Source organism: Gambusia affinis, linkage group LG14, assembly GCF_019740435.1.
Source record: "Gambusia affinis linkage group LG14, SWU_Gaff_1.0, whole genome shotgun sequence".
Classification (NCBI taxonomy): Eukaryota; Metazoa; Chordata; class Actinopteri; order Cyprinodontiformes; family Poeciliidae; genus Gambusia; species Gambusia affinis.
In genome coordinates, this window is record NC_057881.1 from 10,457,722 (window position 1) to 10,484,599 (window position 26,878).

At 38.7% G+C, this 26,878-nt stretch overlaps 1 protein-coding gene across 10 annotated transcripts in view; it reads right to left on the bottom strand.

Moving 5' to 3' along the window:
- Positions 1 to 2,485: 2,485 nt before the first annotated feature.
- Positions 2,486 to 26,878, bottom strand: part of akap9 (A kinase (PRKA) anchor protein 9) — a 91,157-nt gene continuing 66,764 nt past the window's right edge. For 6 of the 10 annotated variants that reach the window (XM_044137632.1, XM_044137630.1, XM_044137629.1 and 3 more), the window contains 25 exons: positions 26,348 to 26,500; positions 25,144 to 25,230; positions 22,653 to 23,630; positions 21,494 to 21,649; positions 20,753 to 20,797; positions 20,535 to 20,675; positions 19,202 to 19,246; positions 16,999 to 19,119; positions 16,188 to 16,245; positions 15,926 to 16,047; positions 14,786 to 14,974; positions 13,757 to 13,927; positions 13,445 to 13,550; positions 12,231 to 12,423; positions 11,063 to 11,213; positions 10,660 to 10,974; positions 9,027 to 9,499; positions 7,990 to 8,095; positions 7,627 to 7,821; positions 5,882 to 6,091; positions 5,549 to 5,781; positions 5,386 to 5,468; positions 5,129 to 5,294; positions 3,840 to 3,970; positions 2,486 to 3,024 (listed from right to left, as the gene is read on the bottom strand). In XM_044137632.1, coding sequence (XP_043993567.1) covers positions 2,981 to 3,024; positions 3,840 to 3,970; positions 5,129 to 5,294; positions 5,386 to 5,468; positions 5,549 to 5,781; positions 5,882 to 6,091; positions 7,627 to 7,821; positions 7,990 to 8,095; positions 9,027 to 9,499; positions 10,660 to 10,974; positions 11,063 to 11,213; positions 12,231 to 12,423; positions 13,445 to 13,550; positions 13,757 to 13,927; positions 14,786 to 14,974; positions 15,926 to 16,047; positions 16,188 to 16,245; positions 16,999 to 19,119; positions 19,202 to 19,246; positions 20,535 to 20,675; positions 20,753 to 20,797; positions 21,494 to 21,649; positions 22,653 to 23,630; positions 25,144 to 25,230; positions 26,348 to 26,500 — 6,672 coding nt within the window. In that variant the 3' untranslated portion in view covers positions 2,486 to 2,980. The remainder of the gene's footprint in view (positions 3,025 to 3,839; positions 3,971 to 5,128; positions 5,295 to 5,385; positions 5,469 to 5,548; positions 5,782 to 5,881; positions 6,092 to 7,626; positions 7,822 to 7,989; positions 8,096 to 9,026; positions 9,500 to 10,659; positions 10,975 to 11,062; positions 11,214 to 12,230; positions 12,424 to 13,444; positions 13,551 to 13,756; positions 13,928 to 14,785; positions 14,975 to 15,925; positions 16,048 to 16,187; positions 16,246 to 16,998; positions 19,120 to 19,201; positions 19,247 to 20,534; positions 20,676 to 20,752; positions 20,798 to 21,493; positions 21,650 to 22,652; positions 23,631 to 25,143; positions 25,231 to 26,347; positions 26,501 to 26,878) is intronic. The other 4 variants (XM_044137634.1, XM_044137626.1, XM_044137627.1 and 1 more) reach the window with 3 other exon arrangements.

Sequence of the window (26,878 nt, forward strand, 5' to 3'; positions counted from 1 at the left end):
AAATTCACCTCCGTGGTAACATGATCAGCATTTTGCTTTACATTTCATAAATGGTGAATTTTTAAAGGCGTATTGCTGTCACATGAAAAAAAATTGAGCGCTATCACGTTATAACGTCATATGTATCTTATTAAAATGTGATAGTTATCTTGTTAAAACATGATTGCCTTCTGGTGATTTTGGTTGCTTGGTTACAAACAGCCGTTTGCCGTTATTCAGCTATTGTTATTCAATAAAAATCTGAACATAAAATGTTCAGCAAATACATCTGAGCCTCCGTTATAATCTTTATAACCTCTGTCAAGGCACCGTGGGGTTCAGGAATTGGATGATGTGTACGACCAAGAACCCAGAGCTGGTTAGGAGTCATGTTGCTTCAGTTCGAAGTGGGTGATTGTCCCAGCCACTGCAGAAAGTATCCAGATCATCCTGCAGACATGGCAGGAAGACATAATGGCAACAGAAGAGGTGTGCTTCATTTGAAATGTCCAGGTATCCCTCTTCTTTAAGGTAGTGTAGCACGTCATAATAGATGCACGTTACAGCCGTCCACAGATCTCTCCACAGTCACTCAGTCCTTCAATTATGGAGTAATAAACGATTAAAAACTGCCCTTCAAATCTCATCATATTGAAGACCACAAAAGCTAATGTTACTATAGACATTCAAAAGCATCACATATTGAAACTTGTCATTTGTACAAACCTTTGATTGTGCACACTCTTCCCAGATATAAAACTGCTTCTTCCTGCTCCAAACGATCACGGAGTCTATCAAAAATATGATTCAGCAAAAGTTCCTTGAAAAGAGAAAAAGGAAAAAAAACATTTAAAAATTGTCAGTAAAATAAAAAGTATTTTGACATCAGTAGGTCAGCATTGAGAAGTCACAGTAATCTAAATTAAATTATGATATTTAATCTAAAATAAGTTAACAGATGTACTTACAAGCATATATTTTATTGAAAATGAGTTAAAATCAACTGAAAAACAAAGGCGGTTGTTTATAGTGTTGCTCGGTAACAGAACGAGGTTTTAGGCAAAGTAAAAAGAATGTAAATTAATATTGTATATCAACAATTGTCAGATAAGAGAAGCAGTATTTTGGATGATGTTGTAATGAAGTCACCTGATCAATACGGTAGCTGAACAGAATGGGGTTGTGGTTATAATTAATGTCGGAAAGTGTTCACAGCCCCTCTTTGAAGCACACAAGGCAGCCATATTAGCGGTAGCATCTCCTGAAAAATTACGACTTTACTAAGACTGCCTGTCTCAGTCTCACCTAAGACAACATACAAACAACCCAGAACGTCGCCACCATCAGTTCTCTTTAAAGATTCTAGACTTGAACCAAGTGGTATTTCTTTTGAAATAAAACTGGGGAAATTGGACGTGGACAGCGGGAGGGGCTGGGGTGCTAGGAGGTAGCGAGATGTAATATGCCGGCACTACACGGTGTAAGATTAACAACGGCCCAACCCGTGTTTTAAATCAGGCTTTAAGATAATGTATCAAACTTCATGCACAAAATAAAATATACTATAGAAATATGAAAGCATTAAACTCACCGTTGGGTTTATGTCGCCTCCATGGTCGCCAGCCTGGGTGATGCTGGTATTTCTTCAATATGACGGTTGTGTCACGTGATTAGGTGGATGTTGGACTCGGACATCCATTGCTAATGTCTGTGACCTGAAGTAACCTTGGCCATTTTTACAGCGAATTTTTAGACGCTGAATTTGAGACGGCGAATTTTTAGACGCTGAATTTGAGCAAGTTGAATTGGAGGACAACGAAAATATTGCATTTGAATTTTGAAAAGTTGAATTTTTTATATACTGAATTTTTTAACACTGAAAATTTAAACTGTGAAAAATATGTATATTGAAAATTTGATCACTTTGAAATAGGAATGTGAATTTTTTTAATAACTGAAAATTGCAACCATGTAAAAAAAATTACACCAAATTTTTTTTTACTGCAAAAATAATGACATTGAATTTTTTTTAGGTTAAAAATATATTCTGAATTTATTTTAATACTGAAAAAGTAAGCACTAATATACAACATTCAAATTTCAGAGGCATTTTTTATTCAAATTCTGATGGCACATATTTACTTCCATAGTCTTAGCGCTGTCAATCACTCTCGTGTTCACTCCCTTCCCCTTGGTCTCCATTCACTACAGCTGGTTCACCACAACATAGCCTGTCACAATTGCTAAGGCTAGTTAGCATAGCCACCGATGATGGTGGATAAATGATTTTCCTGTAATGGTAAGCTGTTTCTTCTAGCACATTGAGCAGCATTGATTGACAACGCTAAGATCTTCCTCCTGGCTTTGAGTGGTTGTTTTTGACTGGGATCTTGAACTTTATCTCTGGAAATGTTTTAAAAAATCTTTAGCAGATATAAGTACCGTTTTCAGGACAGCATTATGTTTTTTTTTTAATTGACAGCTGAAACAAAACAACGGAAACACCTTTGAAATAATGTAGTCCTCTTTATTTTCAGTTTTTGACAAAATACCCCAAAAATTCAAAGCTCCTACGCTTTACAAAAATACGTTCTCTACAAATGTCTCCCTTTAGTCTGCCCGGTCTAAACAAAACACAGTGTAGTGAAGAACATCCAGTAGCAGCCTCCTTAACAGTAAACCCAAACATTCTCAACACAACGCTCCACCCACGCAACAACAAACATATAAATTAACCACGAAACGTCTTTAAATTAGCATGAGACAAATATACATGATTGAAGATCATCCACAACAAAGAGGCAGATTAAATTACAAACATCGCTGTATTTCAAGTGCCGGCGACACGAAGCCTGGATACAACAAGTCGTACGCTAATATAAAAATGAGTTTTGGTCCACGTGGAGAGACATAGTTCACAGCAGGATGATAGAAAGTAGCAGAGCGCTCCGCACGAGAAAAGGCAACTGAGTTTCTTCAAGCCAAAGTAGTCGGTTAGCGTCTATCTTCTCAAGCCAAAGTGCAATTGAGCGTATGAAGAAGCACCTGAGGGAGTAAAAAGACGACCATGTCAGTCTGGCGTAAGATACAGCGTTACAAAACTTACCTGGTCAGAAGTTTAGATACAAAGTACCCAGAAACTGCACTCAAGTCAGAGTAGAAATACTTCCAACATATTTTTACTCAAGTAAAAAAGGGACCGAAATATAAAGTTAAGTGGAAATGTCTGGTATTTTAATTACCAAAATAACAATAATTCATAAAATTAACAACAACAACAACAAAAAATCAGGCAAAAGAACATTTTTCCAAATCAGTTTATTTCAATATAAAACTTATGAAACTTTAACAAAAATTGCAGGTGTGTATCTGAGTCTGGTGAATTTTGGGTTAATATCTAAATATTTTACTCAAGTAAGAGTATCGATACTTCCATAATAGAGTTACTCAAATAAAAGTAAAAAGTACACCTAAAAGTAATTTTTTTCCGAAGAGGTTAAGTAAACGTAACTAGTTACTGCCCAAATTGGGCTTATCGTTAATAAGCCGATAAAAGACCAAAACAATGACGTTACAACAATCACTAACACCCATCAGAACTGGTTTTGGAAAGGAAAAACTTAGACAATTTTACTCCGGCTGTTGCAGGGAGCATTTTTCTTTGATTTACTCTCATGAAACCGTTAATAAATGGTAAATTGCAAAAATAATTTGCCAGATGTGGAAAGTTCCAGTTGTTATGGATACATTTGCAAATATATTTGCTCACAGGACATTTTAAGGGCTGACATATGAACCAACTTGTCTCTACATGAGTTCAGATGTTTGTTTCGTTCAGTGCGATGCTTGGTCCCGGTTACCTGATGTCACGCTGCCCAGCCTCCTCTGCAGAGCCTCCAGCCTGGAGATGTAGTCGGTTAGCGCGCGGTCCGGGTCGTAGCTCTGCAGGTGAGAGCAGGTCAGAGCGCTGTGGTCCCCCGCTGTGTGGAACCTGCACAAACAAAAAATATATATAAAAAAAAAAAAAAAAAAATCACACAAATTACATCATCAACTTGTATTTGAAGGTTAATGTGTTATAGGGTTAAAATTATTTGATAACTTTAGGGTTTAACAAGTGTTTATTAAGCTTCAAAACGACACACAAAAAAGGGAATAATTCAGAATCAGAATGGAAATTACACATTTTTTTTATAAGGTTTGAAAACTGTAGTTTATGTGGGAGAATTTGTTGCCAAATCGACTATTAGATGCAGAATCCAAAAATCCAGCCTGAAAAAGAAGATTAGGAGAAATTAAGTTAATTCTGAAATAAAGCCAGGAAGTCCTGATGGAACAAACCTGGAAGAAAACAAATGTTAGAAGCTACAAAACTCCAGAGTTTGGGATTATTTCAGGCTCAGCATCTGATTCACAAAGAAAACTAAAAAAACTAATTATTATAGTAGTAATAGATTATTTTATCAACTATTCCGACGATTAAATTATTAATCTGCAGATTTCTCATTTAACCTCTTAGGCCTTTTTATGGAATATTAGAAAGTCACTAAATTATGCAAATAAACAAATAATTCTCTAATTATTTTATCTCCTAAAATGCAATAATATAAAATGCCATATGCTTAACCATTTCTAGCAAGGAAGGCATCTGCAGCTAAAAGATACTTTTAACATAAAGATGTGAGAAATTCCATCCTTTTTGGTTGATTTAACATCAATACAGCTGTTCTGTTTATTTACATTTTGGATAAACTGATAATTTGATAGCAAAAGAAGCTTGAATTTTTTTACTTTATTACATTTTTTGTTTAAAAAATTTGAACCTTGTGAAGTTAAAACTGCTTTGAGTTCAGGGTAGGATATATATATATATATATATATATATATATATATATATATATATATATATATATATATATATATATATATATATATATATAGAGAGAGAGAGAGACAGAGAGAGAGACAGAGAGGGAGACAGAGAGAGAGACAAAATTGTTTTTTGTTATTTTAAATGCAAAATGTAGGTATTTTTTGTAAAGTTGTGGCTTAATTACTGCTGAGTCTGTATGCTCCAGTTAACATTTAATGTGCTACTAAATTAGTTGACGATTATTTCAATAATTAATTAAATTAAGTATTATCTTACCTGTGGTGTGAGGAAGAGACGCCTGACCGTGGAGATTCCCGCCCACTCCTTCCTCTGCTGCTGGACACTCCTCCTCCTCCTGCTCCTCCTCCTCCTCCTCCTCCTCTGTCTCTGTACATGTCCACACTACCTGGGTGAAGATATGGTGAGTCTCTCACATCTGAACCTGAAAAAATTTTTAAAAACCGTAAGAATTTATCCTAAAATTACTTCAGGAAAAGGAAAGCAGCATGATTGTACTGGTTTGTTTCTCTGACCTGTTCCGTTTTTGCTGATGCCGCAGGAAACCGTGGAGCTCATCCCCGTCGCCTTGTGCCATCGCTTCACAAGGAAACGCATTCTACGTAAGAAAAGCATTTAGTCAACCACTCAATTCCTTTAAAATTCCACAATCGTGAGCCTCCACAGCAAGCGGCTTACCTGGAGAGGGCGATGGACACTCTGACGGCTGAGCGGAAGCGGCTTAACCCACGGCGGCGCTGGCTGAATGACTCCAGGCTGGAGAGCGAAGGCCGGCCGCCCATCTTGGACAGGAGCGACAGAGTGGCTTCCTCACACTCCTGGAAGCCGCCAAGCAGCAGCAACAGATACTTCTTCTGGTAGATCAGTGCTTTCCTGAAGCTTTCTGACCTCAGGTACTTCCCATACATCCTCTGAAGGACCGACAGAGGAGAAGAAGAGTCGGAAACAAGCTGATTGGCTGCCTGTGGTAAACACCTGATCGTCTAGGTGAAATCTGTGTCTCAGCCTTACTTTTCTCACCTTCAGTGCAGAATTGTCGGCGTCAGGCCCGGTTATCCCTCGCAGCGCGTCTGACTTAATTTCTCCCGTGAGACGAGCCACCTGGGACTGAGATAGGTGCAAAGCTTTTTCCAGACGCAGCTTCTCCCGAGTCCAAGCTTCCCGTTCTTGAGAAAGGAGCATCGCTGCAGAGTCTGCCTTTGACACGCCTCTCCTGCTGGGCTGCAGAGGAGAAAGGTTGGAGAACTATTACAAATCCAGTACAGCACCAAGTTACTGTGTACTATCTTCATGGAAATATCAATAGCACCTGGCAGGAGAGATTGTCCTAGACAAAAATGGACTAAAAATAGTATTTAATGTTGAGGAATTACATTAAAGATTATCATTCGTAATTTATGGATTTGTCGATTAATAAATGATTCATCAGATGTCAACATTTTGTATATTAGAAATGCATTAAAAATGCAAATAAAAAATATTTTCTTTTTAAAAAAGAAAAACATGCAATAATAGTTTTCCTTTCATGTATGCTTCATCATTTGCATTAAAGAATGCATTTGCATTTGTATAAAAATAATTAATATAAATAATTTCTGCATGATTTAAACATCAGAAAATGTAGAGTTAATCTGCTGGTTATTTTTCTGATAAAAATAGGGCAGCAAAAGATACTCAATAGAAATTTTTTAAACAGAATTTGAGCCAGGTGAAGATAAAACAATGAAGGTTTTTAGGTGGTAATGGCCACATGCACCACTAGGGGGCTTTTGAGCTCTCCTCTCAAAGAAGTGACTGAAAATCACTCGTGATTCATTCCCCCCTATTTTCATGTAATAATGACCAAAACATCCTGTATTTGTAGTTAGTACATTGTTAAGACGTTTTAGAGGCAATCCCTTGTAGTTTTTGTGAAGTTCAGAAGCATTTTAAAATGGTTTTATGATTATTTAGAGATAATAATTCTATGTATGAGTTCTGTACTAGACTATATGATGGCCGCTAAGCTAACAACTGAAGCTAAACATGTCAATTGTCATATTTGTGAAAACGCAGCTATTTAATGACGTATCTTCTTATTTTGTTAGCTATTATGGGTAAAACTTCGTTGTTCCTGTGACTTTTAGAAGCATTTTATTCTAGTTTTAGGAGTAGTTAAACTACGTTTCTGGTTTGTGTACGTCAGTTGTGTCCTAGATAACGGCCGTTAAGCTAACAATAGAAGCTGTAAACATGTTCATAGTCGTTTTTTGTGAAAACGCAGATATTTAACCATATCTTCTTATTTTGGTTTATTAATTAGATTATATGCTCATATGTCATTGTTTTTGTGAATTTTAGAAGCATTTTGTTCTAGTTTTAAGAGAGCGTTTCTGTGCGTCAGTTGTGTACAAGCTAACAGCTAGAAACTCATCTATTAACATTTTACCGTCTAGAAATATGTGGAAACACACATATGTGGTTGTTTCCTATAATTATTTTTGCTTTATTAATTAGCTCTTTCTTCCACTTGTTGACATTAGCCAGGGTGTAATGTCATGTTCATGTCTGATTTACATTAAATGGGTGCATGAGAAAATCATCTGAAAATGCTTTTGTGATTCTTTCGTCCCTTTTTTCAGGGGCGTAACAAAGAAGGAATATACAAATATACAACTAATTACTCCTTGGCCTGTCACTTTATTTTTTAATAATTACACACAGAAAGTTATTATTTTGCAGGATTTCTGTTGATGAGAATACTGTGATGCACCTACATGGCCAGCGGACCCCGCTCCAGCCTGCCGATAGCGGCGCAGCTCCTCCTCCAAGCGCAGCGTGTGGTTCCTGAGATCGTTCTTCTCCTCGGTCAGACGGCTCACGAACCCGGTCAGCTCTGCGTTCTGCCTCAGCAGCCGCTCCGTCAGGCTGTTGGAGGAGCTGGACGAGCCTCCTGCCAGCAGGGAAACACTCTGAGGGAGACAGATGATGAGCTGTCATAACAGAGATCCACAGATGCTGTTTGGAAAAACACCAGCAGCTGACTGCCACTGTCTGCCTTCGCTTCATCTTCTGATGTTTTATTAATGGCGTTACAATAACCAGAAGCAACATTTTAAAATGAAATGAAGATAACTGACCTCTGGGATGAAGGGCAACCCTGGGGATTGCTGCAACAGGCCGATGACCTCATCAACACTGGACTGAATCCATGACAGCTCCTCGCTGTCAACCTCCGCAGTCGACCTGCAAAGATCCAATCTTTAATTTGAAGTGTGGGGAACAAATCCCACACTCAGCAGTCATTTATTATTTTATTATGCTTCCCTTTTCACCTTTTAATCTGATCAAGGTGTCTATAAACCTTTGATAGTAAACATTAATATGTAATTGACAGGTACCACGTTTTTCCACCAGTATTCAAAGTGGCATGAGAATGTTGCTATGACAAGGGAGATTTTACTTTATCTTCACAAAGGCTACAAGAAAATAGATATTTGCTCAAAAAACAAACAAAAACAAATACTATACTGTTTAGGATTGTCACTGTTGTACAGAAAACATAAAATTTACATTTTGAAGGTATTCTCACTTAAATTTGGGTTTTTACTGCTTCTAAAAACAGTGCAGGTTTTAAAAAACCCACCCCGCTGTGTTTTGGTGTCTGGAAAATTAGCCATTTCAAAAAAACCTCCTGATAGTTAAGTCACATTCCACAGGCACTTCACTGTTACTTAGCAACCTCAGCCGAGTCCAGCCCGTTACTTAGCAACCCAAGTGGAACTCCTGTACGTTTGGTCAGTTGGTTTTACCACTGCATTTGCTGTTCTATGGCTGCTGGAGAAGACAATGTCCAGAAACCACTTGCTGCATCGCTGTTGTTTGTGCCGGAGGCTCAACTTTTGCTTTTGTATAATTTTGAATTTGTTTCGCTGTTGAGTGTAAACTTTGAGTTGGGGGGGCGTGGCCAGCAGCAGCTTATGTAGATTTAAAGTGACAAGATGCCCTATAGCAGCTCAAAATAGGCGGCAGAACTGAGTAGACTAAAATTTAATTATTTAAGAATGATTTTGTGTAGAAAATGTGAGGAACATTTTTCTGTTTAGCCCACAGACTGATCCTAACCTGTTCAAAGAACCATAATAGGTAAGTTTAAGGTAAGGAATTGATTGATCACCTGTCCTCCGTCTTGCTGGCCATGCTGCGGATCTTTGAGGAAACGAGGTGGAGCTTCCCGACGATCCTGTCGACCGTACGCCACGGGCCGTGGTGCGGCCCAGCGGTGAGGTCGGCTGGGGAACCCTCCATGTGAGGCGACGCGTTGGCGCTCGCTGACTGGGCCTTCCCGCTCTTCTGCTGGAGAATCCAGTCTTTGGTCCTGTTGGTGGGCTCGCTGTGCCAGACGGCCTGCTGAGCTCCATTCTCCTCCACCCTCTCCTTCTCTTCCTCCAGGCTCTTCCTCTTCTGCTGCTCTTCCTCCAGCTGCTGTTTGACCTCTGACATTCGTACCTTCAGCCGGTCCAGTTCGACTCGGGCCTGCTGGAGCCCGTCCTGGTCTCGTCTGGACTTCTGATTGGCCAGTGTTAGCTCCTCCTCTTTCCGTACCACTTCGAGCCGCTGGGCCTCCACCTGACTGAGGAGATGGACGACCTGGAGAGGAGACGCAAAACAAAAAGCAAATGACTTTATGCTTTACGTTCTGTTCCTGGATTTAAGCCTGGGGGTTTAGTGATGTTAAAGGGAAGAAGTTGCAGAAAGTAAAATTTTTTCCAACGTACACTGCAAAAAACGAGAATAAAAGTATCCATTTTTGGTCTAGTAGTTGGTAGTGCTCTTGAAATAAGACAAAACTAACATTTCAACAAGAAATAGAAGCTTATTTTGAGTTGATGAAAAAGTATTTTTTCATAAACATTAAGGAATTATTGACTTAAAATAAGCTCCAATATGTTGCTGAACTGAGAACAGTTTCTGCTTTTTCTTTTACTGCACTTTAATCTGACACACATCAGAAACAATCCAGGAAGTTGAACTGATAGACATGCAAGAATAAAACATCGAACCGTCTTCAGCATCACCTTTCATAAATCAGCTATATTAGCACAAAAGTTATTAAAACAGAACCAAGAAATCATCTCAATGTAATGCATTAAAACTGTAAAAAACAACAACTAGTATCTCACGACAGCAAATTTTACTGGACGATAATGTGCTCCAGTAATTATCGCGATAAATTAGTGATAATATTGTTGTTTTGAGACCATTTTCAAGTAATATAATGATAAGCTCAATAAGCTGTAATTTTGTAAATAACATTTAACACTGCAGGTGGAAGATATTTTAAATATCCAAAATAAAACAACAATGAAAAAAAGGCAAATTAAAATTACTTACAAATAGGCCTGTCACAATAACAAAAGATTCAAAGGTTAATAAACTTTATGTACTAATAAATATTTAAGACTGGAGCTGGAAGAAATTTTAAAAATCCCAAATAAATAAACAAAACAACAAACAAAATTAACTGTTAATTTTCTGTAAAACAAAATTGTCCTTCAAAAAAACAACAAAAAAAACGATCAGACTGAAATCATCCAGTTTTGGTAAGAAGAGAGAAGAGGGAAAAAAAAAAATCATGCAAATGAAATATATTATTTATACGATTAATTGATTTATTGCTTATTGCGACAGGAATAATTACAACCAAAACCACTTATAAAAATGATCATGAAGATCTCTAAACAAATATCAATCATCAGAATGAAATTATTTCAATTCATCGTGCGACTAACAGATTAATTTAATCTCACCTGTGTGTGTTTATCATCCAGCTCCCTCTGCAGTTTTTCCAGCAGAGTTTCTTCTCCTTCACTTTCCCTCCCATCCTCACCGGATCGCCCGCCGGCCCGCAGCTCCCTCTCTCTCCCCAACGCGCCGCTCATCTCCTGGGCTTTCGCCCGCTCAGTCTCCAGCTGGACCTGGAGCTCCTGCAGGCGCCTCTGGAGGCCGAGGCCGTCCTGCTCGGCCTGCTGGGAAAGCTGCGACGACGCCTGCCTCTCCTGCTGCAACGTCTGCGTGAGTCGGTCCGCCAGAGCTTTCTGCTCGTCCAGAGCCAGCTGCAGGTCCTGGAGGAAACCAAAACTTTCCTAAAAACGGCTGTTTTACAATAAAACAAGCCGTCAGGCGCAGCTTGAAGACGCTCTGATGTTTTACCTCCAGTGCCTCTCGTTTGCTCTCCTCATCTCGACCGGAGCGGCACCGCTCCTTCTCCGCCGCCCACTGAAGGTCTCTGCTCCTCTTCCTCTCCTCCATCAGCTCCTCATTCAGGGCGTCCAACTCTGCAGCTTTCTGAGACACCTCCACCCTGTCGACACGTTAAAACCCTTCAGCTTTTCATTCATGACCAAAGTGTTATTCTTAAAAACAGTGAATCCTGGACGACTTCATGTTATTTCCACAAACACGTCTCACAGCATTCACATCTCATAATAAAGACATTTAATAATCCTTAATAAAAACAGTTTAACAGATTTTTTCTTAAAATATTAGCAGGTTTATTTGTGACTCCACCTTGAAAATAAAACTTATTTCAACTTTGATCTTGAGTTGTTCTTTATCTCCAATTAGTTTTAATTATTTCTTATACTTTTCACAGTAATTGTAGCTCAAAGTGTTTTTTATTCACTGTTTGTATTTATTGACAAAATCTGTTCAGGAAAGTCATTTTATCCTTGCTGTGTAGAATCTTTGTTTGTTTTCAGCAGCAAAAGTTTATCATGAAAAACAGCCATTTGGTGCATTTACAGGAATGTTAATTATTCTGCATCATTCAAGTCAAATAGATGAAAACATTTCAAATTTTAATGTTTTAAAGAATGATTCGGATTTCATATTTTTAAAGGTGAAGTTATATTGTTTATTTATTGAACTAAGAACTTTGGATTGGTGTAAATCTTCAATTCTGGATTTTTTTCCCTTGTTTTATGTCTTTGATCTGAGGAAATAAAACATCTTCACCAAACTTAAGAGAACTTTGCGGTTTAACGCATGACTAATATAATTAGGACGACACTTTCTGAACGTTTTAGGAATGAACCAGGTGGTTGAGTCGTGACATGTTGAATTTTTGAAGAAATATTTACTGAACCAACTTCAGAGAATGATTTTTAATCCTATGAAAGATGACGCCAACCTCCCTTTTAATATTTCTAATCATCTAAAAATATATTTAGTATTTGCAAAGTCAAATAAACTACACAAGTCCAAGTTAGTTTGAGATAATTCCTGCTTACAAAAACAACACACTGCATTAAAATAAACACAAATCACCTGATACACCTAAACAGTACCGTTAAAAAGTGGTTTATTCTTGGTGTCTGACCTGAGTGTGTCCAGCTCTTTCAGGTGTTTCTGTTGGGCCGTCAGCGTCGTCTCCAGCTCCAGTTTAGTCTGAGAAAGTTCTGCTTTCATTTCCTCTAAGATCAACCGGTCTCCTTCTGCTGCTCCGTCAGCTGCTCTTCCTCTCCGCTCCTCCATGTTTCCATCAGCAGCTAAAGACAAACCAGGCAGCCCGCCTACACAATAAAACAAATATTATTTATACAAATAGGATGAAGTGAAGGTGTAAAAATTAGAAATGCGGATATTTTAGTGATTAAATAGACATTTTTAAAGCAACTAAAATGTGAAGTGGATCTATCCCTTGTTGAAATGCGGGGTTTTTGTGACCTAAAGCAACAATAAGAGATCATTTTGAAACATTTCCCACCTTTAACGTGGATAAAATGTGAAAAGAAAAAATGAGCACACCTTTAAATTGATACCTTGTGAAAGCATCTATTGATTCAGTTTCAGCATTCAGTCGACTTCATTTCACACCTGCCAACAATTACAGTGAATCTGGTATATTTAAATAATAATAATAAAAAGCAAATCAAACAATCTAGAAGGATTTTCTCGACACTTATTTTTATCTGTATGTTTTAGTTAAAACTCAGGGATGTTTGGTTAAAATACTGGCAAAACTGAACATTTTCCCCAAAACTGATGGAAGTTCAAGACGGAAACTGTTGATCGAAAGAAGACGCTGACAGAATCATCTGAAAAAAATCACTTCACCACAATCTCCTTTACTCTTTATGTGTCTGGAGTGACTTTTATTCTAAAGAAACATCCAGATCTAGATAAAATTATCTATAAGCTTGCAGGAGAATGTGTTATGTGATGATACCAATTGGACATTTTGGCAAAAACCAGAAGGCACTTTTATCAAAAAACTCCCCCACCGAGCATTATCAATGGGACACAGTGTTGGACGCGTCATGCTGGGGGGTTATTTTTCTGCTGATGGAAGTGGAGTTTTAAATCAAAGTGTGTGAAATTACACTGTTGTGGTGTATTTACCACAATGTAAAAAGAACGGGAGAACTTTAATGACTTTTAAAACCCTGAAACTGAATCAAAAGTTGTTTAAAGTATTAATCTAAGACTGTGTGCACTTCTTTATTGGTCTGCTTTTCAGCTGACTTGAACAGGATGTATTTTTTATGTCACAGCCAGCTGTAAAGATGTTTGAATGTTTATTGTCTGATTTACTTTGATGGAGTTGCTCCAGTTGACCCCGGAGCTGCTGGATCTCGGAGAGGAGACTCGACCTTTCTGCGGCCTGGAGCGAACCCATGGCCTCCCGGTGGTGAGCGTCCTGCGTCAGGGCGACACAATCAAGGTAATAACCAGTTCAAACATCAACAAGCGACACAAAGTACAGCTCTGATTAAACTTCATTTCAATTAATTAAAGTCCTGTATGGTTTATACACATAAATAACATAAAATACATTAATTCTCCTTTGCATGAGTTGTAACTTTTAAATTATGAAACAATCTAATAATTTCTGTTGCTTCACACCTGTTCAGCCAGCAGGTGCTCCAGATGATTGAGGTGAACAATGGCGTCGCTGGTGTCAAGTCTATCCAGCTGGCTGTAGAGGGCGCTCTTCAGCACGCTCCTCTCCCTCATGAACACATGGCGCACTGCGTCCAGCAGCTCCGCGCGCCAGTCGGCGACGCCACGCGACGTCTGCAGGCCGACACCGAGATTAATTTAATTTCAAATTAAAAGTGGGGAATACTTTATTTAATTTCTATTGAAGAGAACTTAAATGTTACTGCAACTCGTATTAATTAAAAATTATTCAAAGAGTTGCTGTAGATGTGCTATAGCAGTCTGTATTACAGCAAATTTGAAGGAGCCTCTGACTAAAGACACTGTTTTCCCAAGACATAAACACCAATTTCATGCCATCATTTTCATCATTTTCCACACATATCAAGATACAACAGAAGAAAAGATACCATCCTCTTTTGGAAAATGTTTTTCTTCACTTTAACTGTGAAATTGCAACCTTAGGATTTATGTACAATGGTGTAAATAACCTGGAGAACTTTAATGACTTTTTTAGCCCTGAAACTGAATCAAAAGTATTAATCTGAGATCTAAGAGTGTGTACACTTCTTCAGCCAAAAACCTAAAAATGACACAATGTTTTAAAAAATGTCAATACATTTCCTGCTTGATATTAATCAAAAATAGTTAACTGAGTTTTAGCTTCTTTGAAAAGGTTAGGCTCTAAAACTAGTGTTATTTATCTGGACTCAAGGTGAAAACGACTCTCTGGGTTGTAAAGGTTGCAAAATTATGGTATAAATTATACCAGAATGTTTTTTATTGTTTAAAAATGTTTATTTATTTACAGATCAATCTGATAGAAATACAAGTGAAGAAATGCTGCCCTATCAAGAGTTGCACCATTTGTATTAATTAGCACTTTTAAACCAACAAAGTTTTTTTAGCCAATCCTCTCCCTGTAAACGGCGGCCTCTGATTGGCTGAGCCTCGTCAAACTGCTGTCATATTGCCTTTTGATGCTTCCTGTACCTGTGATTGGCTGTGCGTCTGCATCTGGGTGATGAGGCCTTTGAGCGACTGAACCGTCGCCAGCAGGGCGTCTCTCTCCTTCGCCCAGCCGTCCGTGTTGAACTGGCCGCCCGGCTCTCCTTCGGACAGCGGCAGCTCGGACAGGGACAGAACCTGCATCCCTTCCTGGTGAACCTCACGCAGCAACGTCTGCACGCCACAAAACCCCAAGCAGATAAAAACTTACTTCATGGAACCATGAAACTCTACGAAGGAGTATTAACCTAACAGATTAAAGTGATAATATTACAAGAATTAAGATGCAGAAGAAGAAAATTACAAGAAAAAAAGTTGTTTTTATCTGAAGTGACCAGCTCGTCAAATTTGTGATTTTTTTTTTTCCAACCTCAGTCGTGTGTGATTGTTTGGACCAACGTTTAAAAATCTTGCTGTGGTTAATAATTTGATGCTGATGTGTTAAAAGATTAAGTATTTCCCCATTTGAAAATAAAGTGTAACGTCACAAAATGCTCATTTAAAATTATTTTTCATGGAGGAATTTTTAGAAAATTACTAATTCATCCTCCTAATATTTATTTATCTTATAAAAGTTAAAATTATAATAAATAATTGTTTGACATGCAATTTTTCTGGCATGACAATTTGTCTTGTTTTTTTTCTTCTGTTTTTACTTTATTTTTGGGACCTGATTCTCACATTATTCCGGTTTTATTCCTGTATTATTATTTTTTCTTAGACTTGCCCCAATACAGTGGTTCCCAAAGATTTTCTTCTGCGTCTCCCTGTGGATTACATTAAAATCTCGCCCCAAAAAAAGAAAAAGAAAAATCCACTGGGAACACACATCGTTCAACCAGACATAAAAACCTAAACACATATTTTGTTTTCAAACTCCACTGACGTTTATTTCACACAAACCATCTTTGTAGTTTGTTTTGAACTACAAAGACGTAACGTTTTGTGTAACTGTTTTGTTTTTTTCCATTCATCCATACCGCTTCCCATGCAATGGGAATGTACGCCTCTAGGGGGCGAGTCCCACAGTTTGGGAACCACTGCTCTAATAATTCGTAGTACGGCACAATCAAAGCAGAGTGTAATTTATTTACCAGCCACCCACATCTGCAGGATGATTTTTACCTTGATCCGGTCAGGCAGAGGATCGTCTGTTTCTCTCCTGGCGCCTTCTGGAGTCGACCTGAACTCCTGCTGTAAACTCGGGACGTCGAATCCGGTCCTCTGGCTGTAATCCGAGCTGCTGTCTGCGAGTCAGGAAAAACAAACATCCTCAAAATTTAATATTTCCACTGAACAGTAACTCTGGGACTCTAACATGAGCTAAATGAAAGGATAAGGGAGAGCAGCAGCAGAAAACGAATGGGCTGAATGTGACGTTTCTCACCACTGGTGTAGCCGTCTTTGAACTGTGAAGCAGGACGGTCTTGTCTTAATGGAGGCGCCTGCAAAGAACAGCAGCAGGTTAAACACAACTGCAGTACGCAGAAATACATCCTACAGGCATTTTTATAACAAAACATAAATTAAAAAAATTTAATTTAACATTTTTCCAAAAATATTTTTGTATATTTATTCATTTTCAAAAAAAATGTATTTTAAAAAAAGTATTACATTTTCTCTGAATGAAAAATTTTCCAATTTTAAAATATTTTTTTAATTCTTTGTATGTTTTCTAAAAAAGAAATTACAAATGACAAAAAATATTTTGTAATATCCTAAAATATTTTAGGGGCTTTTATTTCAAACAACCCTTCTGTAATTAGACCAAACTACGAGAGTTTTTGTTTAGTTAGGAAGACATATTTAAATCAAAGCAAATTAAAGATGCAATTTTACCAGAAAAACATCTTAAAATTATGAGAAAAACATTGAATGAGATAGAAAAGCTTCTAGCGTTATGGAGATCTGGTGAGAATCTGCGTGGTTCTTCGTTTGCTTAATATGCTCAATATCTGGCTTGAACCATAAAGAACACTTTACAAATGAAGGATTTTCATCAAATGTTAGATTGCGCAGTTTGCAACAATATCCAGGACTTTATACAAAAATCAAGCACTTTAAAAACCTTGAAAACACCCAAATTGAAATTCAAGCCTTTTGAAGGACTTCAGTCACTCTTACAGGTTAAAACGTGACAAAATACGACGCTTAGAGGTTGTGAACAGGGAGAACTCCTTCATGTTTCTCGGACTCACCTCAGTGGAGCAGAGTTTGTCGATGACGGCCTTTAGACCTTTGCACTCGTCCTCCAGAGCTTGCGTCTCTCTGCGCAGGTTCTCGCTCTCTGAGATGTGGCGCGCCTCCATGTCGAGGATCTCCGCCGCGTGCAGCTCCTGCATCTGGACGATCTTCTCCTGAAACTCCCCGATCACTTCCTCGATCTGCTCCTTGGCGGCGGACTGGCTCAGGTTGCTCATCTGGAGGGGTTCGGTTTGCGTGAAGGAGTCCGTCATGGCGTCGCGGTGCTGATCCGAGCTGCTGTTCGGCTGCAGGCTCGGCGTCTTGTGCGGGGCGGAGTTTTTCCGGGAAAGTGACGGCTTCTCTTTGGCGCTGCCCCCCTTCATGGCTGGCTGCTTGGCGCCTTTCCGTTTGGGCTGAGCGGTGGATGTTGAGGAGACAGAGAACGGCGGCTGAGGAGACGGAGGAACAGATTCTGATGCCCTCATTCGTGCCTCCTGCAGCTCTGCTTTAAGCTTTGAAATCTCCTCCAGGAGTTCCTCATTGTGCTGCCTGGAGCGTCTGAGCTCCTCGTTGGTGGCGTCCATATTGCTTCTCATCTCCTGCAGCTCCTCTCTGACCTTCGACAGAGATTCTTCATGACCTTGAATCTCCTCATGATATTTAGTCATCTCTTCTTTGGTGGCCTCTGCGCTCTTCCTCATCTCTAGCAGCTCCTTGGAAACGGAGGCTTCACGAACTCGGACTTCTTGATGCAGGTCCTCGTTACTCTGCTCTCCTTCGGAGGCGACCGCAGTCCTCATCTGTTGCTGCTCATCTTTGAGCTCAGAGATACAGATCTCACGAATTCGGACTTCTTCTTGAAGTTCCTCATTTTGCTGCTGATATTTAGTCAGTTCTTGTTTGGAGGCGTCTGCATTCCTCTTCATTTCCTCTTTGAGGTCAGAAAGCAAAACCTCACGACTCTGGATCTCACCTTGAAGCTTCTCATTTTGCTGCTGATATTTAGTGAGCTCTTCTTCTGTGGTGTCCATTTTGCTTCTCATTTCCTGCAGCTCCTTGTTGAGTTTAGAGAGGGAGACTTTGTGAGTTTGAATCTCTTCCTGAAGCTTCTCGTTATGCTGCTGATATTTAGTCAGTTGTTCTTTGGTGGCGTCTGCACTCCTCATATCCGGCAACTCTCCAGAAACAGAGACTTCATGAGGTTCCTCGTTATTTTGCTCTCCTTTGGATTCAGTCCTTCTCATTTCCTGCAGCTCCTCTTTGAGCTCAGAGAGCGCGACTTCACGAACTCTGACTTCTTCAAGAAGTTCCTTGTTATGTTGTTGATATTTAGCTAGTTCTTGATTGGAGGCGTCTGCGCTCTTCCTCATCTGCTGCAGCTCCTCTTTGAGCTCAGAAAGCAAAACCTCTAGACCTTGAATGTCCTCCTGAAGCTTCTCATTTTGCTGTTGATATTTAGCCAGCTCTTCTTTGGTGGCGTCTGCGCCCCTCATGTCAGGTGAAACTACACGAACTCTGACTTCTTGATGGTCTTCCTTGTCATGTTGCTCTTCTTTGGAAGCGACCGCAGCCCTCCTCATCTCCTGCATCTCCGCTTTAAGCCTTGAAATTTCTTCCAGGAGTTCCTCGTTTTGCCGCCTGTAGCCTCTGAGCTCTTCGTCGGAGGCATCAACGCCGCTGCTCATCTCCTGCAGCTGCTTGGAGAACGAGACTTCTTGAACTCGAAATTCCTCGTTACGCTGCTGATGTTTACTCAGCTCTTCTTTGGCGGCGTCCTGGATCTCCTCGGAAACAGAAACATCACAAACTGTCTCTTCTTTCCTCGTCTCCTGCAGCTCCTGTTTGAGCTCAGAAAGCAAAACCTCGCGACCTTGAATCTCGTCTTGAAGCTTCTCATTTTGCTGCTGATATTTCGTCAGCTCTTCTTTGGTGGCGTTCATTCTGCTTCTCGTCTCCTCCAGTTCCTCGTTGAGTTTAGAAAGGGAGATTTTGTGAGTTTGAACGTCCTCTTGAAGTTTCACTTGATGCTCCAGAGAGACGTTCAGTTCTTCTTTGGTGGAAGCTGCTTCTCTTTTGGCCTCCTGGAGTTCATGGAGGAGATCCGTCATGTCCGCTCCGTCCTCTGCAGCTTTTACCTGAAGACACCAAATACTCAAAATTAAGTCAAAGATAATGAATTCAGAGCCAAGAATTAAAACAAAAGCAAGAGTGGCTCACCTGGAAAAGTTCTCCTTTAAGGTGAGCGATGGTCATTTCCCGCTCCTGAAACGATTCATCAGATTAATCAAGATTAATCAAAAAGTGAAATAATCATTAAATAATTTAGTAATTGATTAATCAGACTCAAAGAAGGGCATTTGTTTAAAAAAAACAGCATATATTCAGAGTAGTAACTATGCCAAAATTGTACAAAAAGTATCTAAATATGTTTTAGATAAAATTCCTAAAGTAGCAAAGTTTTAGCTTCTCCTGGTTCAGATTTACTATGTTAAGTAAGTAAAAGAGCTTAAACAAAAAACCTTTAGAATATGTAATTTTTTTACATGATTAATTGATAGCCAGAATAATCAATAGAACGACTAAAACGTTTTTTAGTTGCCATTGTAATTCCAACTGATCAGTTCATCCATATCTAGTTTATCCTTTTTTTTGCGGCTCTATTAGTAGAAAAAGTGCCAGCAGCAAAATCAATAAAGCTTTAAGAAAATAAAAACAAATATTACTAAAATACAGATTCCTTAAATGACCATTTGTGATCTTTGAATAATTTAGTCAGTTATTGTAAATTGTTACCATTTTGGTTTTCAAAATGTTGATTAAAAGTTGTCTACAGGCCAACAAGTTGCAATTTTTCTGTCAGTGACTCAAAGACAAAAATATTTGTGGTTAGAATTTGGTTCTCAACTTGTGATTTGGCAAATAAATAATAACATAAAGGTAATTCAACCAGAAATGAAGGTAAAAAATGCCTTTTTGAAAATAAATTCTAGTTTTTATTCTTTCCACTAATGAATAAAGGCACAATTATAACTCACAACTATAACTGAAATAAACAAAGTCAATATTTTTCAACACTTTTCCACTGGTCATCAATCAAGCCTTGTCAACAGAATTTTTAATAATGAAATTATACACAAGATTATTTTAACAATAATAAAATTACGTACAAACAGTGGTATATATTTATTCGTTGAGAGACTATGTCCTTATTTCAGGACTTGTTTTTATATATAATGGCTAAATCACATTCAGAAAGAGTAGATATTAGTTTAATCTATACATTGAAAGTTGTTTATCAGAGTGATTTGTATTAAGTGTGAATGTCTGAGCTTTCAAGCTTTTTTTAAGTCAATTTTGTTATCTTGAAACGAAGCCAACCTTCCACCCTGTCTGCTGTAAATCTGATCGATCAGTCTAGCTCCAAATAATTGCAACACTGGAAACTGATCTCGTTATTGAACTTTAAACATGTAATAAGCCTTAACTAACTTTTTACATTCTACAAACTCTCATAATTTAATCTGCTGTTCCAGTCTGAGCTCCTGTTTACCTGCAGCAACTCCTGCAGTTTGTCCAGACTCTCCCTGCAGCTGCTCAGCTCCTCTTTGGCAGACGCCGCCTCAGTCTGAGCCTCAGCCAGCCTCTCTTCAAGCTCAGACGTCTTGGACTCTTCACCAGCAGCCGTTGACGTCTGCAGCAAAAACGTACAACTTTACGCTTTCTGTTCAGACGAATGTAAACTGGGAGGAATCCAGTTGGACTGCTTACCGTGTCCAGTTGGTCCTGGAGTCTCTCTACAGTCGCAGTTTTCTCCTGGAAATAAAAGGAGTTCAGGTTTGTGAATGTAATAAACGACCAACAGTGTGATGATAGTTGGCCTAAAGTAGACGTCCAAGAAATTATTTGGGTAAAAAAGTATTTGGTAAAAAGTCTACCCAAGTACTAAGCAACCAATCAAATAATCAATCATTTAATATTTAAAAATTACAACATCAGACGGACCAAAATATAAAGTAAGGTGGAAATTTTGGTATTTTAAAGTCAAAAAAATAACAGAAACTCTTAACAAAAAATGAAATCAGGGAAAAAACTTTTCCATATCAGCTTCTTTCAATAAAAATACTCATGAAATCTTAAAAACTACAGGTGAGTGTCTGCGTCTAGGCCAGCAAATTTTTTTGGACGATTACAAAACGATAATATTGTTGTTTTTAGCCGATTTTCAAACTAAATAATGGGAATAATGGCATAATAATGCAAGAAAACATTCTGAAAGATCAATAAACTTTAACCCTGGAACTGAAAGATGAAACAACACAACAAATAAAATAAATTATAAAGTTTCTGAAAACAAAACTGTCTTTCAAAGCACCAGACTGAAGACTTTTGTCATCCAGTTTTTTGTAGAAAGAGAAAAACAATAAATCATGCAAACGGAAATGCCTGAGTTTGTTTTAATTAGCTGATTTATTGCGACAGGCCTGGGATGGTATTAGCTGCAGGACGTACGTGGAGCTCCTGTTTGAGTCTGCTGCAGCTGTCCTGCAGGCTCTGCAGCTGCTCCTCGGTGGCGGACGCCTCCTCTCGGACCTCCTGCAGCTCCTGGAGGAGCGCCGACACACCCGGCTGCTCGCTGGAGGAGGAGGCGGCCTGAAGAGGAGGCCACTTTTATCAGACATAAACAAATTATTACAGGCTGACATGTTTAAGTCCATAGATTTAGAGCTCAGAGGGAACATCAGGCTGATGTAATTTATGCAGAATACCGAAGAGTGAAAAAGTATTTGGTAAAAAGTCTCCTCGGGTACTGAGTAACTAAAAATTACATAATCGGAAGGACCAAAGTATAAAGTTAAGTTGAATTTTTTGTTTTTTAAAAGACGAAAATGACAATAATTCAAATAAGTATCAAAAATCAGGTATCAATAAAATAATTTTTCTTTTCAATCAGTTTCTTTCAAACAAAAAAAGTGTCTGTGTCTTTTGCTGGATGATAATATTGCAATAAACAACTACATTGTTGTTTTGAGACCATTTTCAAGCAACATAATAGTAACAGTGTCATAATAACACAAGAAGACATTCTGAAGATCAATAAACTTTAAATTCTAATGTACATTTAACACAGGAACGGGAAGAAACTTAAAATATTCAAAAAAATTAAATGAAACGAGAAATAGTAAATGAAAAGAATGATAAAATCTCTGTAGCCATTAGCCTTCACAATGCCCAACTCTGAGTAACTTAAATCTAATTTCCTCTGCACTCATATATAGATTATGTTTAGATTAACATATTTGCTTGTGCATGCTTGTTATTTATTGATTGACTGATTTATATTCAGTCACACTTGCATCACTTTTAGGTATATGTTTATTTTATAAACTTGATCTCTTATGGTTATATTTGTATTATTGATATTTAACACCTTAGCTTTTCAATGAAGTGCATTCTCTTTTATTCTAAACAAAATTGTCCTTTAAAAAATGGGCTTGTTGAGACCAAAGCACCAGACTGGAGACTTTTATCATCCAGTTTTAAATGATCGTGTGATTAATTGATTTATTGCTTATTGTGTCTGGTTAATTTCTGGTTAAAACAAGAAAAGTCACTCCAGTAAATGAAATGTTAATGTAACTGGATACTGCTGAACTCTCGGGTTCCTCACCTCGTTAGACGGCGCTGCTCTCTGTTGCGGCCCGGCCTTCATCTCACTGAGCAGCTCCATCAGAACCGCCAGCCTCCTCTCGTACTCCTGCACCTCCTCCTCGGAGCTGGAGAGCAGCTGCTTCTGCAGCTCCTGGTCCTTCTGCATCCCGCTCAGTCCGACCTCCAGGTCCCGAAGCTTCTGCGTCAGCTGAGCCACCTTCCCTCTTGGCGCCTGCTTGGCCGGACCCAGGCTGCTGAAATCCATCTGAGGGATGCCGAAGTCGCCGAAGTCGTAGGCTGCGGCTGCGGGGCGGCTCTGTGCTTCTTGTTTAGATGCTTCAGTCCTGTGCTGCTGCTGGAAGGCCTCCAGAGTCGCCTGGCTAACCAAGGCTTCAGCCACTTTCTCCCTCAGGTTTCCCTCCAGAGTGGAAACCTTCTGCTGGAGATCGTCTGCATGGCTTTGAGTTTCCTCCACCAGAACCTGGCAGCGTTCCACCTCAGAGTCCTTCTCCTCAACCAGGACCTCCAGCTCCCGGATTCGCAGCTCCAGCTCCTCCACTCTGGACGCGGCGCTCTGCTCCAGCGCCTGAACTTCAGCCTGCAGAACCACCAGACCTGCAGTTTTTTCTCTCAGAGCTTCTTCAAGCTTGCTTTCTGCGCTCTGCTTCAGGCGCAGGTACGTCTCCAGCAGCTTGCTGTGCTCTGCTCTCAGAGTGTCCAGCTCTTTGGTGGCCAGGTCCATCCTTTGCTTCATTTCATCAAACTCCTCTTTGGTTGCAACACATCCTCCGCTCTCCAGCTCCTCTTTCGCCTCCTCCTCCTCTGCCTCTGGCTGTTTTTGCTCGATGTTGGCCAGTTCCTGTTGGAGTTTCTCTATGACCGCGTTCAGTTGGTCCATCTCTTCTTCTCTGTCTGTCTTCAGGCGGTCCTGCTCACTCCGCAGATACTCTACCTGGAACTCCAGCTCTTTAATCAGTTCATCCTTTGCATCCATTTCCTGTAAGAAGAAGAAATGCAGATTAATATCACAGCAGAGTGTTGAGATTTGATGAGACCATGAACATCCCACAACATGATTAAACCTCTGAGTCAAACGTTGGTCTTTGCTGTTTTTATTTAAAACCCTTAGAGATGCAACTCCAACATTTTGATTTCATACTTGTGGTTGTTAGAAATATTAACTAACAAGACAAAATCAGGAAAAAAAATGACACAAATTTCCTTAAGGAGAATCAGATTTTTTCTTCTTAAAAAAGATATGAAACTAGATCTGAAATATGTTTCAGGGCTTTCTGCTGACAGCGTCATTAATCATTTATACTGGGATCATTGGCAACATCTGTCCAGATGTGAAACTTGCAAAACAGGTTTCAACAATGCAAGAACTCAAAATCTTACCAAGTTTTTATGGTCTAATTTCTAGTGTAAATATCTTAATACATTTGAAATAAGACAAAACTAGCTTATAGTAGCTTGTTTTAAGTCAATTTCGTTACATTGATTTTAAAAAGTACTAGTTCTACTGGCAGATTATTTCACTTAGACATAATCTGCCTTTTCTTCAAAATTTAGAAATTATTTACTTAAAACAAGCTCATATATCTTGCTGAAAAGTTTTTTGTAAGTGACTTTGTACTGCAAGATTTTGTGTCTTTGCAGTGCCTCCATTGTTTGATACTAAAAATAGCAATAGTTACAAAAATATAAGATAAAACCACCTTTATCTGTAGAAATGTTAGGGTTTCCCACAGTGCATAATAAGCCTGGCGGGCCACCAGGCTTTACTTGTGCCCCCACCAGGCTTAGCATTGTTTAATTACTTTAATTTTTATTAATGATTGCCTTTTATAAGACTTTACAGTTGGTGTTTCGGTATTAATCTTCCAGTCATCCAATAACGCATAACTATCAGGTGATATTTCCAAATTTCCTGTCAACTTTAAACATTTTTTAACTCAAAAACACGGTGGATGAATGACTGCCCTAGTGCCCCAACCACCAGGCTTAGCAGGTTTTCTGGGTGAAACCCTGCATGTTCTACCCATCCTGTTTAAACTTACTAAAAAATGCCATATTACTGCATTCTAAGCAATAAAATGATTATTTTCTTATTTGTTTTACTGCCATTTATTTTAACATAATTTTAAAACTGTATAAAAAAGGCTTAAGTGGTTGAATGAAAATTTGTTGAATATCTAATTTTTCTTAGACAATTAATCGCCAGATTGCTAAAATAATCATTAGTTGCAGCCATGAAGTTTCGTTAGAATCAGTTCACACACTGAGGACTCAGAGGCTTAATAAAAACCACCTGACAAGAGCAAACCACCTCAAAAACACAAGACGATGCTACGGATCTACTCACCGAAACAAACCAGAAAATAAAACCCCAGAAAATGAAACAAAGGGAGGCAGGGGGAGCAAAAATAAAAACACACAGATGGATTTCTACAGAGCAATGCGCATATGAAATAAGACTGGCTCTATTTTTTATGCGCATGTTTGGTTACCTTGTTGTCAAAGGCGGCTTCCATGTGTTGATGCTTAGAGATCTGTTCGTTAAGAAGAGCTATTTCTCTGTCCCTCTCCTCCATCACCTTCAAGAGTCAGAGATTATAACGCAACGGCTATTAATGAGCACATCATAGTTATTATCCACCCAAAGTCTTTCTGTGGGGAGACTGGGAGCTTGTTGGCCGAGAGAGTGGAAATGTCACGGCGATAAGCTTTGCAAAGCAAAATAACAGGGACAAAAAAGCTTAAAGATATGAAAAACAGAGTTAGAAAAGAAGGGGAAAAAAGCATCTTTTTAATTTGTTGTACACAGTTTTAAATAAACAAGAAAATAAAAAGTTTTTTTGAAATAATTTCAAGGAAAATATGACCAAGATGTTAAATTGAAAAAGTTTACAACAAACCAATTTCTGCTATTTCAATGTCTTACAGAGTAAAAATAGTTTTTATTTATGTCAATCAGTCCCTCCAGAAAGTTGAGATCAAAACGTTTACTGTAAATTTATCCACAAATTTTGCTCAGACTTGCAATTTTCAAGAAAAATCTAAACTTTTCTGCAAGTCTTATCTTCTAATTTAACTTCCTGTTTCAGGACGTCTCTAAACAGAAATAATTTTTCTTTTCTCCGGATAGAACCGTTTTGAAATGTTTTGTAGTTTACAGTTCATGTTAACTAAAATGACTAATATCAAACTCTTCTTTTGCACGTTGACAGATTCACAGAACCTGGTTATACTTATATTAAGGTTACTTAAAAATTTCATTTGCATTTCTAATATTAACGATGCACAAAGGTTATGTGGAGCAATTTCAACTTTTCTCTAAAATAAATTTGAAAAAAGAGCAACCTTTTTGAAAAAAGTGGCGCAAAATCTGTAATTTTAAGCTGCAACAATCACAAAAGAACATTCCAACTGTCTGGAGACTGAGAGGTGAAGTATTAGAGGTTTAAAAATGTCTAAAATACATAAAATGTCTTGCAGGATTATTCATAGCTCTTCAGCCTTTGTAGAGTTGTCTGGTTCATCTTCCTAAAGCACAACAAGCCTACAGGACTTTATCTACACCAATGTATATTGATTTAAACCAATAGATTGGTTCAGATCAATACACAAAGTCCAGCTTCAAAATCTCATAAAATCACAATAAAACATATTGAATTTTTTATGTCTTATCTTCTTAGGAATAATTGTGCTCACCTGGAGCATGCTGTCTCTCACTTCAAGGAACTGCTGCTGGCTGCTGATCTCCTTCCTCTGGATCTCCAGCTGCATGTGGAGCTGCTGCACCTCCTCGCTCTTGTTCTCCAGCTCCTCCCTGAACTGCTCCAGCTGCTCCTCCAGGTTACAGATCTGAGGCAGAAGATCAAACAGGAAGTGAGCGTCAGAAGGAACATCAAAAGACGAATGCGGAGCTCATTATCGGACCGGTCCCTGAACTCGACTGCAAAAACATATGAAGTGTGGCTGAATAAGTAGACATAAGAAAAAGACTCAGAACCACAATGTGAAGCAGATATGGCAGCTGACCTTTGTGTAAAAGGTCAAGTTAGATTTCTAGGCTCTAATTCTCAGAGTTCGCAGTTATTAATAGAAGCCATTTTATCTAATATAAGTAGAAAAGTTCACAATGAATTTATGGTGACATCATCCATGTTTGGGTTTTGTGAATGAATGAATGGATGGATGAATGAATGAATGAATGAGCAAATGGAAGGATGAAAGGAAGAA